The sequence below is a fragment of the Microdochium trichocladiopsis genome, assembly GCF_020744255.1.
Source record: "Microdochium trichocladiopsis strain MPI-CAGE-CH-0230 chromosome Unknown B0I36scaffold_16, whole genome shotgun sequence".
NCBI lineage: Eukaryota > Fungi > Ascomycota > Sordariomycetes > Xylariales > Microdochiaceae > Microdochium > Microdochium trichocladiopsis.
In genome coordinates this window covers 295872-310538 of record NW_025763559.1, presented here as the reverse complement: position 1 = coordinate 310538, position 14667 = coordinate 295872, and the positions used below count along the sequence as shown (strand labels likewise).

Here is a 14667-nt window from a genome sequence, read left to right as displayed (position 1 = left end):
CCAGTGGGTGACGGGGTCGGTTAGAACAGCCGCGAACTATCAGGGTGAAAGTTCCCGTATGATTTGAGCGGCCGCGGCGCTAGGGTCGCTAAGGATAGTGTCACGATCCTGCCTCCGGGGTCAACCGTCTGGCAGGGCGCTGGGGTTGCTGTTCTGCAAGATAGGTAAAGCCTGTGCAATCACAACTAACACTCTGCTGTCGTTCTCTCTCTGGGTTGTCGTTCGTGTCTCTTGGAAGAGATACCAGTCTCGGCAATTGAGTGACTAGTTCAAGTGTGAGTGAAACTGATACTTAGATTAATCGCTGAAGTACAAAGGTAGTGACTGTGTATCTAGGAGATCCTCCTGTCCCTATATATCCTTTGCCCTTCATCGGATTTCCATAGAGATGTGCCTGTGTCCCTGGATATGTGTGGATGTGTTGTGATCCAACATATCCATCCTGCTGACATAATGAGATGCTTACATAACCAGGGGAGCGCCCGCCCCGCGTGCATGACCTGCCCTTGTCCCTTGGCCCGATCTTGCGACCTGTTGGTCGGGTCGTCACACTAGGTCCGACAGCCCCGCGACCCCTCCAGGGCCCTGATGCGCCTGACTTATAATATGTATAACTGCCTCCAACTCCCGCTCCTTCTCGTGTAACACAACATATCCTCCCTCCTAGCGAATTGTGTCGATTCGACCCCGCATGTTGTACGCGCCAAGGAGATTGGGTACCAGAGCTTAGGCGGTTGGGCATCAAAGTGTAGTAGGATTAAGCAACAGCTTGGTCGGGTCAAAGTAAACTCCAACCTCGACAACTGAGGATAACACCTGGTTTACTACCGTTCTGAGGTTCTCAGCGCAATTGTTATATCATGGTAAGTGTTTATACATTCGTTTCTTTGACGCACGCACCCAACTTACACTCCTACTCTTCTTCGTCTAGGCGGCCCACGCCCCCAATCCGTCCGACTCCAACACCCTCGTTCCCATTACGAGCCCCACCGATGCGACGGTCGAGTACGTCCGCGTTGCCATGTTGTTCAGGGCGCTCCTGAGCTAACCTCCATGATATATCTCAGTATCATTGCAGTGCATGGTATCAATGTTTGGGGAAACGAAACCCATGCAGAAAATACGTGGACCCACGCCGAAACCGGAGTGAATTGGCTTCGGACCTTGCTGCCCACACTACTTCCTCGTGCAAGGGTTCTAGCTTTTCAGTACAATGCGAATGTGGTGTTTGGCACGTCAACGGCTGGTGTCCAACAGCAGGCTGTTAATCTCCTCGGCTGCCTTAGCATGGCTCGAAAGGTTTGCAGCCCAACCATCTCAAGACCCATAGAGCGGCTGCTCGTTCAAGTTGTTCCCAACTAACTCGCGGTCTTTTATAGGATAACCCAGCGCGTCCCCTCATCTTCATTGCCCACAGCATGGGCGGCATCATTGTAAAGGAAGCCTTGGCTACTGCGTGGCGAGGGTACAACGCGTATCCCATGATCTGGACCTTTACATACGCCATATTTTTCCTTGCTGTGCCACACAAGGGCTCCTGCCACGCTTCATGGGGACAAATTCTCGCTGACATTTTCAGCACGGCCACTCGTCAGCCTAGTAGCGCCCTCCTAGAAACCTTGAGTAGAACATCACGCAGCTGGGAGGAGCTCAACGCTAGCTTTCAACCGCTTTACGAAGCATTTAAGTTCTACACTTGGGTTGAGAGTCTGCCGTTTGGTCCAGGGCTAGGTGTCGTACGTTTCTTTCTTAGCCCCTGACGCCAGATGCTACACTGTCTGGTTTCTAACCGTTGGCTGTGTGCAGATTGTTCCCGAGGACTCTGCTGTCTTGGGTTTGCCACCAAGCAGAGAAACCGTTCGGACCGCAAATTGTGATCACAGGGGAATCTGCAAATTCTCTGGGGACAATGACCCAGAGTGGATAGGCCTTGCTGCTAATATCCTCCAAGCAGCAAACAAAGCAGCCGCTACAAACTGCTTCACCCCGTCCATGAAATGTCGCCAGGCTATGTTTGACTCTCTAGGACTCCAGGACGCAGGCTAGTCACTCTCCAAGTTGGCGCACTCGAATGCATGTCCAGTTTATTGTGCTAACAGCTATGAATTCAACAGAACAAGAGATTCATTCTCTCCGTGAAGCGAACAATGAAGTCCAGCGGGTCCTCGTCCAGGGGAAAGACCTCTTCCTCGAGATAGAGCTGACGAGAGGTCAAGCTCAAGAACAGCTTGCCTCCCTCATTTTTTGGTTCTTCGGCGCTATTGGCGCTATATTGCGCTTAATCGTATCTGTCAACTTGGCCTCGCCGGTCCAAAGGGCGATGCTACGGGGCCCGCTCGCCCTTTTGCCGGCCAAAGAAACGGGTCTGCAATACGTGCGTCAGGCCGAAGAGGCCGAAGACCAGATCATGAAAGTCGAGGAATGGGCGATTGACCGGCTTAACAAGCACCAGTGTAAATTGCTCCGGGCCCTTCATATGCTCCAAGCTGCTGCCATTAATGCTCACGGCGAAGAGCGTATCGGCGAAGCAAGTGTCTCGCAACGGACCATAGCCGGCGAGCGGAAGATCGAGCTCGTAAAGGAACTAGAGCACACCACAGCAGAGATCCATCATTCGCATCAGAGATATAACAGAGCCGAGGCTGAGAAGAGGATGATTGAAGAGGGACGAGCAAAGGTTGCCAACTTACCCGACTCAGAATTCTGGATTGGAACGGCTACAGAGATTAATAAGACTGAGGCTACGGTCAAGGAAGCCCATAAGGATGATGATGCGACGTGTTCTTGTATAATACTATAGGACCAGGATGGAGAACGACGCGCTTTCGATACTAAAGGCATCTACTAAGTTGTCACGACCTGATCTCCGGGGTCAACCGTCTAATCGGGCGCTGGGGTTTTATATTCTAAATAACGTAAATGCATAGCGAGTGGGCCACCCCCACCACATCTCGAGAATCAAAACCTCGTCAGCAAAACCAAAACGTCTTGAATTGATATAAACTAATCGCTATCTTCGAGTTCAGACCCTAGAGTAACTATTTGGCAAGTTCTCGCATTATGGCCAGTCATCCCGCAGGTACCACAGCGGCGCTGCGTTGGCGTAGTGCCGCCTGCATGACCTCGATTTTCTTGCGTTTCCTGTGTTATTTGAGTGTTCACCTCTCTCTGGGCCATAAGGTCCTGTCCCTCGCCTAGAGTCATGCTCTGGCCTTTCCGGAGACGTGTTTTCTTAGCTCTCCGGCGCTTACTAAGTACTGCATTCTCGTCTTCAAGCGTCTTCATCCTTGCCTCCATTAGGGCGAACCGGTGCATGATCCCCTTTGCTCCCTTCGTGAACTGCTCAACTGCTTCAATAATTGACGTTGGAGAGCTTCCCTGGTGACGAGAGATCCGACGTTTGATGAAATTAGACTGTGAACGGGCTTCCATAGCGGTGGTGGGCGTTCGGGAAGTCCATGGCTCCGGTGACGTCCGAGGCGTCCTCGAGGGTGTTGGCGTCTTGAACTTCACATCGAGCTTGGATAAAACGGCTTCAGGGTCATAGGGTACAAGTCCCGCCCTCTGAAGCCTCCCTGGATGTTTTTTTCCGTCATTGTCTGCTGGAATGCCGCTAAAAACGAGGGGAGGAAGTCCTCCTTGCTGATATGCGTTGTACCCGCCTTCATCTTAAGCTCAATTTGCCGACCGTATGCTTTCTTCAGCGGACCAAAACAGCCAATATCGAGAGGCTGGAGTATATGAGACGAGTGAGGAGGTATACAGAACGTAATAATGTTGTTGTCCTTACAGTAGAGCTCGAATTCGACCGAGTGGTGACTTTCGTGGCCGTCGAGGATGAGGAGGCGATAACCGCCTTTTGTTCGCGACTTTGTATGCTGATCGAAATGTCGAATCCAATCTAGACCAATTTCGTTTGTAGTCCAGCCGTTTGCGGATGTTACGATTCTCCAGTCGCGAGGAATCGCGTTATCTTGGTACCAGGTCGAGAGGTGATATTTGCCGGCAAATACTACGAACGGCGGGACGTAGAATCCAGTCGCGCTAACGCCCTGGATTACCGTAACCCATTCCCGATTACCTGGTTGCTTCATCTTAACGTTCGACCGTATTTGCGCGTTTGTAACGACCATCCCGGTCGCGATAACGCCCATCTGAAAGCCTGTCTCGTCGAAGTTGTAGATATCGGAGTCCGCTACGCCGTTTTTCGCGACTACGTTCCGCACAAGCCGAAACCACGCGCTTATCGCGTCGGGATCCTCGCATTGGGCTCTCTTGTAGTCGTACTTGCGAAAGAAACGCGTCTGGAGCTGTGGTTGTCGCTTAACGAAGTTTGACGCCCATCGTGGACCGACGCGTGGCGCAGCCCGCTTATCGAGCAGTCGATTCGCCATTTCTCCAACCTCACTTAGCCGAGGAGGATATGCTCGCGCATCCAAGTCGAGAATATAGTCGACAATCGTCTGCTCCTCTAGCTCTGTTAATTTCATCGAATTTGGTAGGCTATCGCGTCGAGAAGGCGTCCCCTTATAGCGGCGGGTAAGCGTTGTTCGAGAGACGTTGTAGATTGCAGCTGCGCGGCGTATAGAAAGGGAAGGATCAAGGTCCATAGCTTGAAGAGCGAGATTCAATTGGTTATCTTTAGAAGGGGTCTCCATGGCTGGTTGTTGAGTAAGATGTGTTAGAAGATGGAATTCTAGTGAAGTGATGGAGGTGGCCCACTCGCTATGCTGGCCCACTCGCTATGCATTTACGTTATAGAACAGAGATTATTCTCTCCCGAAACCCCTCATCCACCAACTGGCCGTGCGCTGCACAAGTTCTTGACCGGCAGAAGACTACAATCCGGAGAGCGTGTCATGCTGGATGAGTTTCTCCAAGCTATTGCTTGCCAATGTCAGAAGCCCCTGCTTGCTATGAACCGTGACTTTCGTCAATGCTTGTTCCAGCAACTCATCAACCCCGACCTGGCACGGTCAATGAACTGTCCCGAGATGACAGGGACATTCATCATTGAATATAACTAATGACTAGTGTGGTATTGCCTGAGTTGCCCCTCACTTGTAGTCGAGATGGGAGTCGTCTGAGGTTTTCCAGGTCGACAGGGGATGCCAAGCATGATGATTGTTCTGTTATACGTGGTCAAGGCTGGTTGTTTCTGTCACTGGCCTTCCACGGGTTCAGAAAGTGGCACAGTCACAGCAGTCAAATAGAGGTCGTACATCAAAGATACAGTAATATCGACGTGTTGACACTGTCAATTCGTTGGATTACACGGCTGTCGGCGATTAATTTGATGTTGATGTTCAATCATGCCAAATTGTCTCAAGATTCTTCTTCGCACCATCAAAGAGAGCCGTACGCCTGTCAGCATCAGATGGCTTCTCTGTCTAGTGGCTATCACCATAATCGGATTCCTCTATCTCGGCCCTCGACCTCGTCCACTTCCAAGAGAAGCGACCGGTGCTATTGAGGAGAATCAAGAGTGACATCTCCTTTTGGCTAGCAGACCATCGATGCAATGTTCCATTCTCTCCAAAACCTCCTGTTCAGTGTGCAAATCAGCTGCTCCCATCGATCGATATCTTGAGGCGTTTTAGCAAGCGTTTGATAATAAAGGCTTGCGAGTCCTACGAGTGAGCCCTACCTCCACGTCCTTCATATCTTCAGCCGCGAAGCCAAGCAATCCTAGGGGCTGCCGCTGTCTATAAAGATGGTAGACGCCAGTCCCACGCCTTGACGTTTGAATATGCGGCCGTCGAGTCGCTATTAAGCCGTCAGAAACGGGCCTGCCCAGCTTAAGTAACATCGGGACATCTACATCCTGATCTGCGCATGGGACACACCTGCGGCATTGCTCGACTTAGAGCTTAGCATGGGTGGAGATCAGGTTTTGCGATATAAAAGGGTAACCACTCGCTGTCTGGCACCCTGTATTTGAAAAAAGTACCAATGATGGATTCCGCGGCCTGGGGTACCGCGACCATACTTGATGCTCCTGCCCCCACGAGGACATCACCATCAATGAATGCAGGAGATCCGCGTCCTTCATTACTAGCTTCTGCTGTTACGTGCGTGCTGAGATCATAGACCTGCCGTGAGGTTGATCGATCAGGGACCGACTCGTTCCACTCTATGGGTTGGGTGTGATCACGGGATTGATTAAGACTTCCAGCGCTGTCGCGTTCCTGTTAGACGGCTTGTGTAGTCTTGGTCGCGTATTCCCTTCGTGACTCTCGGACAGGTCATGCACGTGGGGTAAAACAACGACGTGCAGATTAGATAAGCAGTAATCGATAAGGGTCCATATCAGGAAACAGGCACCGATTGATGGTTCCCAATGTTAGGTGCGAAGCAACTGACAGCCAGTCAGGGATCGAGCGACCACCAGGACATTTCTATGAAAACCTGGCACGGAGGAAAGGTGCAATTTGCTATGGAGGTTCCTAAGCCAGATAGTCGTGACTTTTCATCAGACTCAATCTAGGGTTCTAATCGTACACTTGACCCAGTCACTGAATTGCACCGGAGCGGTATCTTCTGTGAAAGCCACGACACCCGATCGAGAGAGTACTACATGTACGGAGGTAATATTCCTTAGGGCGTTGTACCTATCACATCTTCAACCCGTAACCACCCGGTTAATTTGGTTGACTCAGGACGCCGGATTGGGACGCTACCTGGACGACCTCCAGCGACTGTGCGGGTGGCTTCACTACTTACCGAATCAGGAAGGAAGGACAACTTATGCCCCGTGCTTGAACGAAGAGAAAGCTGAGGGGTTAGTCGCACTGTCACAGCTTGCCCGGCGACGCCACTTTGGGTGCGATGAATAAAATTGCCTTCCTAGGTCTAAGTGTGGCTCGACGACCTCAGAAAACTTAAACCGTAGCCTTAGCTTCGTTCTACTAGAGAGTTGGGAATCTGAACCCCAGAGGGGGCCAGCTGCGAGATGTGTGAGGTAGGGTCGACGGACGGCGAAGGGCAACTCATTTTTGTCGATGATCATTCCTTCCTTGTTAGGCATAGGCCCCACTTCTGACAGAACCCCGCCTGGGAATCTGAAACGCCAATAAGGCATACGACCTCGTCCTCGACTGCGCTCCGACCTGGTCCCGTGACTTGCATGACGTTATAGCTGATGTTCTTCTTGTCGGTCCTTGCTCGGATGATTTCGGCGTCCCCTGCAAGCATTATCTGGCGGAACCAAGCCTCAAGTCGCACCGGTAGTGTAGCTGTCAGTAAGATGACCGGACAGCCGTACCGGTAGATACACTTCAGCTCCGTAAGCCGCTTTCGATAGCTAGCGTCCATAATAATCGTATGGCACTCGTCGACAAAGAACCGCTTGAGCAGACCCCGGCTTCGCAGCCAGTCCGTATAAGTCGAGAACTCTGTGCTATTGACCTGATCTGCACTGACGAAGACGAGCCGTGACACCCGCGGCTTCTCCTCTCGCCCGGTTGCCTGTGCTGGCTGCCACTGCTGACAGTCTAGCCCGAGACCAGCTGCACGTCTGACCAGATCGCTAATTAGTGCCACAAATGGTACTATGACGATGCTGATGCCTGCGTTCACGCCGCGCATGTATGCTGTCAACGAAGGGCATACAAAGGCGGTGCGGCTACTAATAGAAAGAGGTGCTGATATCAACTTTCGTGGTAACGTGGGAACACCATTAGCTTGTGCCTCTGAAAACGGATTCGCAGATCTTGTGCAGCTACTGCTTCACAAGGGAGCCGAGGTAGATTACCCGGATCGGGCCGGCCGGACGCCACTCTCATGGGCGTCTAGCAATCCGCACGACGAGGTAGTGCTGCTACTGCTCAACAACGGCGCTGAGGTTGATCGTGCAGATGAGACCGGTCGGACACCGATCTCATGGGCTGCCGGCATGGGATGCGAGCGGAATGTGATGCTGCTGCTCGATAGAGACGCCAGAATTGACGAAAGAGACTCCTTTGGTCGGACACCGCTCGCATGGGCTGTCTACAACAGGGCCGAAGCCGTCGTGCGGCTGCTGCTAGACAGTGGCGCAGAGCCCGACAGTAAAGACATTCATGGTCGGACGCCGATATCATTAGCTGCCGAAAAGGGATACATCAGCATTATAGATCTGCTGCTAGCGAGAGGCGTTCAGGTGGATAGCCGAGATATTGATGGAAGACTTCATTGTCATGGGCGACATCTTGGGGGCGTGACGACGTTATGCAGAAACTGCTAGATAGCGGCGCCGACATTGATAACCGCGACGAGGATGGTCGTACGCTAATAGACTTGGCCAGGATAAGTAGAAAAAGCAGCACAGCTTCGCATTGCGGCTTAGCTCCGTGCGGCAAGTATAAGCCTGATTGATTGAATATAGTAGGAAAGCTATGGAGACGAATAAAGAGTTGATAATAACCAGCAAGACGAGATGTTGAAAGTACGTCTTTATCCGGGCCGCTGTCGCTTCGCGGGGCGTCCAGGTAAGCCCACCTCACTTCCTTCTGTCCCAAGAGTCTCTAACAGCTCGGGGTATTGCTGCCAACATCGAGGCTGTGTACACGAATGGCCAATAGCTTCGCCCCATTGTTCTTGAACGTTAGTAGAGTTCCCCTCTGAAAAGCTTGACGCATTCCACAATCGTGTGACTTCATTAATGAAAAATCGCCCATCGGTTGCGACTTCTGAGATGCCAATGTCGAGACGTACGCCATCCTTAAGTGAGGCAAGACCAGGTTCAAAATCGGCAAGCCTAAAAAGAATGGCAAACCACAGAGAGGCGAACTGCTTCAGTTCATGATACTTGCGCTTTTGAGCGTGCTCATCCCCAACTCCTTGCCCAAATATTTCGTGACTGAATGGACTCTGATTCATATCCGAGAATTGAACCTTGCCGGCAGAAGTGGTTGGTCTGGTGATGGTGATACTAATGATCTTACCTGGGGGAATGAGACCGTCTATAGCCTCTTGAGATAGATCACGCACCATACAGACCCGAAGTTCGCCAAATTTGACTAATGAGTCGACATACTCTTGGTGGAAGAGATGGTTCCTGGGCTGAATATCGGCATCCCATTTGTTCCCAGGGATTCGGCACTTCAGTCCCTTGCGATTGCTGACTTTAACAAGCTTGACTCCTTCTCCACTGCTGCTATGTGTCGGCTTGATAACCATGCGGCCACCATGAGAGGGTGGCAGGTTACACGTCGCCGATAGCCCACCATCGCACGTTATGGGTCGGTATGCGAGCCAGCTCATTCCTTGGCCGTCGAATTTTGCGGCCCACTCGTCGAGGATTCTAAGATCGCCAACTTTGCTTGCCTGGAATGTTGCCTCCTCCGTGGTAGGATATGCTTTAATAAAAGCATTGTTGTCCATAAACAGTTTCATATATTCGCAATATTCATCGAAAGAGGGCCCTTCCGGCACCAGGATGGGCGTTGACATGCATCCGAGAAGAACGAGCTTCTTCCTCTCAGATGTGGCATCGGCAAGCTGTTCGCGAAGGTCTCGGAACAAGTCTGCACTCCATGTTAAAGTCACCGACATCGTAAGGCATGGGTTCCTGATGGTTGCCGAGATCGCCATGATCAACGGCTCATAGACCCATACGGTCTCGTCATCGTCATGTTCTTGGTGTTTGAAATGCGGCTCGACATTTACTAGATCGAGAGCAGACGACTTTAGCCTCTTCCCCTCCTGAGACATCGGAACACCTAATGGTATAGCGGAGTCAGATCGACCCTCCTCAACCAGGGGGCCAAATGGGACTCCGAGCCAGATCATATCGACTGGAAGGGGTTTTGGCTCCGGACGAGCGGTAAGCTGGTGGTTGTGGCTGATCGTGGTTGAATATTGTATGCGGACCACCTCAAGCGAATCTGAGAGCGGAGGAAACTTGTCGACCACTCGTTGTGCGCTCCACGCAACGGGACATTGTTTATATCCGCAGACATAGAATCGGGTCCTCTCCCTCTTCTCCTTCGTTCTGGCCTTGTATCCATGTCGGCTGGCAAACACTGACACGATCCGTTCTAAATCTTCGAATGAAGGAAATGTCCAACCGCATGGTGGGGCGCCGTCACTTTTATAGTCGATCTTAGCCCGGCCCAGGGCAAAATACTTCATAGCCTCCATAGGCAGTGATAACACGGAGAATGAAGACGCAAAGATGATTGAGAGACGTCGCTTTGGCCAAAAGGGGGTTCGCGAAATGCGGGGCGCTGGGGAAGTTTTCCACGAGCGTGGAAGCTATTCCACGGGCGTGGAAGCTTTTCCACGGGTGTGGAAGCTATTCCACGGGCGTGGAAGCTTCTCCACAGGCGTGGAAGCTTTTCCACGGGCGTGGAACTTTCTCCACAGGCGTGGAAGCTTTTCCACGGGCGTGGAACTTTCTCCACAGGCGTGGAAGCTTTTCCACGGGCGTGGAACTTTCTCCACAGGCGTGGAAGCTTTTCCACGGGCGTGGAACTTTTTCCACAGCCGTGCCTAAAGTCGCGTGAGTAGCGGTCCCAACCACCCCAACACCGCATTTAAGATTACTGTACTACAAACAAACCGCTCCAGCTGGGCGAGACGAAGGGTGGAGTCAGATGCTGGGGTCTAGCCGACAGAACGTAAACAAACAATTGGCTTGGCGTCCGTTCGCTTTCTAACGGGATCAACGGGGACCTGGGCCAGATACGTAATAGCACCGCGAAAAATGGCAGACAGGTTCGAAAAACCTTAGAAATAAAGACGTGCCATCATGATCATCATCCTTCCGATTGGGCTTGGCATAATCGTGCACGATGCGTGCTGCGCGATGGCCTATCAAAGACCTGACGAATGTTAAGCCGCGTTGCCCCACCCCACTTGCCACTTTAGGGAGGAGGAGCTGGCAGGACATGGTGGATGTTGTACACATGCGACAGAGCCGCCCCCGCCCCAGTGCTGAAACAGGACTCCACCACAACAGCGGTGAGCTCCCTCGGTATTCGGTCACGGGGCATCCCACAAGCTCAGCACGTCGGACTGGCTGGGCTTGTGGGCCGTCGTCTTCGGCCCAAAAGAAAAACAAAAAAACAATTATCTACGGCTTGTCCAGGCGGAACGCCGCTCCGCGTCCCTGCTGCAGGAGAGGACGTGGTTCGACGCGGACTTAAACTTGCATGAACAGAGGCGCAACAATATGTAGGAAGTTGTATTACATACCAAGTGGGAAGAGCGCCTGGTAGCGGCTTACTCCTTGCCGCCAGATGGTAGGGGAGGCAATTAGCTAAGCTTCGTCTCGCTAGATCAGGTCACACATATTGCTGGCTGAGACAAGCAAGGTTCGGGCAAATTCTTGACAGGAAGTGTAACTAAACGAGAGATACATTGACCAGCTTTATGTATATACAAATGTCGATTCGCCTACGAATGGCCCGCACCTACACTGCCAGACACTATGTCTCACCTTCCCAGACCGCGGCGAGGAGGTTCCGTAGGGCAAGAAATCTATGGGTACCCTTGACATTGTTTTACGAACGTCCTTCCCATACACATAAGACATTCTTGTAGAGAGTATGAGCCGGGAATCACCGCACCCCGCAACTCACTTGCGACATTACAGAAGGTCCGCTATCCACTTGATTTCTTCGTAATGGTGACCAGGAAGGGAATCGAGCGGCTCCGCCCAGGGGATTCCGAACCGACGACGCCACGTTGCAGAGACTGCCGCAGCCACCATCTGGCTCGCAGAGCAAGAGAAGAAAGACGGCTCCACCAGTGCAGCCCGGAGGACACGCAGGACTTCGAAGCGTATGTATTGCTCCAAGGGGGTGCGCGAATCGGGAGGATACACAAAGTCGAGGAAGTGGATTGGGGTTGAGCCGTTGACGCAGTGGCCAATGCGGTGCAGGATGCTCGCCCGTGTGCTGAGAATGCTGTCCATGGAGAGCTGGCGATCTGTATCCATGACTGCGGTCTCCAGCATCGCCTCAACGATGGCTCTGTGGACTGCAGTGAGGCCGAGTGCCATGTCAAGACATGCGCTGCCGACCTTCGCGTAGAGCACCTCCCTGGTCGGCTCAAAAATGGCCCATTTTTCAGGTTTGAGGATGGCACGGAGAGCAATGTTGACTGCGGCGAAGACGACTTTGTGCTCGAAGCGGAAGCGCTCGTCGAGCGACAAGATGTAGTGGATAACGCCTTCACAGAGCTCTTGCAAGAGATCCTTGGTATCTGTATCCCAGTCCTCCTAGGCTGCCGGGACGCAGAGCTGGTTCTCGTGCGTCGCTGCGTTGATCATGAGACCTGCGGACGCGCCGATTAGACCTTGCGCTTTTGCTTGGTGTCAATCATTCAGGTGACGGGTGTGACGGCTGCAATCGTTGGAGCCGGCCTCAGGGCCAAGTTGGGAAAACAACTCGTCCATGTGTACGTTCTTCTGGCGGGTCTTCCTTGCCACTTGGTGAGATGGCGACTGCCTCTGCCCAGAGACTTTGTAGACGAAGCATGTTTGGCTTGGTCTCTGTCCACTAAGAAAGGAGAGGTGCTGGCGGAGTCAGCAGACGAATGCAGACTCAACGATTCAGAATCGCCCTGTCTGGTGTATTGGCAGGTGCTGGAGGCGTTCTCGAATGGTGCGCTTACCTCGGTGCTGGCTTGTGCACCCGTGAAGCAGATCGGGGTTGATGTTGATGATGGAGAAAAGAGTGATGGCCTGGTGATGGCTGCCGGGGAAGTGCGTTCTTGAGCACCTAGTGACAAGGTGCATTGACGGCGGATGCCTGACAGCCAGCGACGCTGGGTGCCTGGCAGCCCCTCAAAGTGGGCCCGCTTCAACCCCTTTGCACCACATAACGCCACCTAGTCACCCGTGGAGCTCGCACTGCAAGTGCTCCCGCTCTCCTGGAGATATGTCCCCCGGGGTGCTCTGCTTATTAGCCAGCATGAAGGAGCCGAAGCATCGCAGGGACGCTTGTCCTGATAATTCAAGGAGTAGCTGACCGCATTGTGGCGGCCCGAGGCTTCGCCAGGTGGCCGCACAGACTCACCAAACATGGCTGGAGGGAGGTTTGGCTGCCTTCAGCGGACGCAAGCATGACGGCAAGCAGGAGCTGAGTATCCCCGCCTGCAACGAACATTCGCGAGTAGCGGGTAGGTGGCCTTTGCATGCCAGGACACTTCCAGGGTCATTGCCACCGCGCAAGCTCAAAAGAGGGCAAGCATGAGGGCGCACAATCAGACCTTCACCAGGGGGCCTCAGGACCAGTCCTAGGCCAAGCCCTCAGAGCAGACGGGCAGTTTCATTATGGCCACCTGAAGCCGACAATGAACCGTAATTTTCAATACGAGGCTGCATTCCTCTGAGCCGATGATATGATGACTTTCCTGGGAGTTCTTTTTGCACGCACTCTTTGCATTCTCAAACAAAGCATCGACAGTCTGGGCAGCGCCAACCAAGTGCTGTGCATGGCTCATGACCCAGACCGCGATTGCACCCTGGCGACCGACCCGCCGGGCGACACTGCCTCGACCAACTTACATGTTGAGCCGGTAAGCAAGAACCGAAGGAAGCCATGGGCCGCCGCGGTCGCTGCGCTGTGGCGGGCTCGTGGCGACAGCCCAGTCCGGCATCCGAGGGAGGTTTCGTTTGTTCCAACGTGCCGCCTTACGACCGCTGTGCGACCCATGCCCTGTGACTCCGATGCGCAGTCACGCAAAGCCCACTCGCGTAGCTACTGCAGCGTGTTTGCTATATCGCACCATAATGCTCGGTCGCCTAGGACTCGGCTCGCTTTTTAAACCCGTTGCAGCACCGGTCTGCCCGAGCTCCGGGTCGCTGAATGTAAAAGTTTTGAGGGTGCCGTCGCTGACAATGTGCGCCGGGCCAAAGCAGCTGTGCCATCTTTAATGGTTGCCATGCAACGCGCTCGCCAGCAGCCGAATGAATGTCCCCGCCCCGTACTCGATTAGAAACCAAAGCGATCATCACTGGTCACACGTTCATTGCATGGCCCTCTCGAGAGGTCATTGTGGATCCCGTATTTCGCGATTATATTTCGTACGAGCTCAAACCACGCGCGATACGCGTCCGGATCCTCGCAGAGGACCCTCTGGTAGTCGATTCTTCGATTAAAACGCGTACGGAGCTCAGGTCGTCGTCGTACGAAGTTCGAGGCCCAGTTCGTTCCGACGCGTGGCGCGTCGCGTACGCGGAGGAGTCGATCCGCCATTTCTCGAACACTACTAAGGCGCAGTGGAAATGATCGCGAATCTAGGTCGATTACGTATCGTACAATGCTGTCCTCTTCGTATGAGGTCAATTTCTGGCTTTGTGGTCGTGAATCGCGCTTTGCAGGTTGACCATGGTATCGTCTGTGGAGTGTTGATTTCGACACGTTGTATATCGATGCAGCTTTACGAATTGTCAATTGTGGGTTTGTTTTAAGCGCATTAAGCGCTAGAATCAAATCGCCTTCAGTTGATTGTCGTGGCATAATTATTGGTGGAGGAAAATAAGAAGAAAGAGAGTGTCTTTCAGAAAGCGGGAAAGTGTCCCACTCCCTTGTTTGTCCCACTCCCTTGTTTGTCCCACTCCCTTGTTTGTCCCACTCCCTTGTGGAGTACGTTAATGTACCTAAATTTTGTGATTGGTACTCTTTCCTAGGCTCCTTATCCTAGAGCACACCCCGGTAAATAAACATGTGGAGGAGC

General features: G+C 52.8%; 2 protein-coding genes across 2 annotated transcripts; one reads left to right on the top strand and one right to left on the bottom strand.

Moving 5' to 3' along the window:
• Positions 1-573: 573 nt before the first annotated feature.
• B0I36DRAFT_341262 (uncharacterized protein) lies at positions 574-2937 on the top strand. Its single transcript, XM_046156002.1, has 6 exons — positions 574-863; positions 932-1005; positions 1068-1299; positions 1380-1736; positions 1807-2041; positions 2115-2937. Exons 1-6 carry the CDS (start codon positions 861-863, stop codon positions 2798-2800), a joined length of 1587 nt encoding a protein of 528 aa, XP_046004335.1. The 5' UTR covers positions 574-860; the 3' UTR covers positions 2801-2937.
• Positions 2938-11300: 8363 nt separating this feature from the next.
• On the bottom strand, positions 11301-13789 carry B0I36DRAFT_436865 (uncharacterized protein). Its single transcript, XM_046162863.1, has 3 exons — positions 13496-13789; positions 12601-12816; positions 11301-12205 (listed from the first exon to the last, which is right to left on the bottom strand). Exons 1-3 carry the CDS (start codon positions 13529-13531, stop codon positions 11573-11575), a joined length of 885 nt encoding a protein of 294 aa, XP_046004334.1. The 5' UTR covers positions 13532-13789; the 3' UTR covers positions 11301-11572.
• Positions 13790-14667: the final 878 nt, after the last annotated feature.

What these genes read in the sequence shown, in the direction of transcription:
- B0I36DRAFT_341262 (XM_046156002.1), top strand. An exon ending in TTGGTCCAGGGCTAGGTGTC is followed by an intron (nt 1,737 to 1,806) that starts GTACGTTTCTTT and finishes GGCTGTGTGCAG; the next exon opens with ATTGTTCCCGAGGACTCTGC. An exon ending in TCTAGGACTCCAGGACGCAG is followed by an intron (nt 2,042 to 2,114) that starts GCTAGTCACTCT and finishes TGAATTCAACAG; the next exon opens with AACAAGAGATTCATTCTCTC.
- B0I36DRAFT_436865 (XM_046162863.1), bottom strand. Translation starts at nt 13,531, where the DNA reads ATGGCTTCCTTCGGTTCTTGCTTACCGGCTCAACAT. An exon ending in CTTGCTTACCGGCTCAACAT is followed by an intron (nt 12,817 to 13,495) that starts GTAAGTTGGTCG and finishes ACGGGTGACTAG; the next exon opens with GTGGCGTTATGTGGTGCAAA. An exon ending in GTGCACAAGCCAGCACCGAG is followed by an intron (nt 12,206 to 12,600) that starts GTAAGCGCACCA and finishes CCGGCAGCCTAG; the next exon opens with GAGGACTGGGATACAGATAC.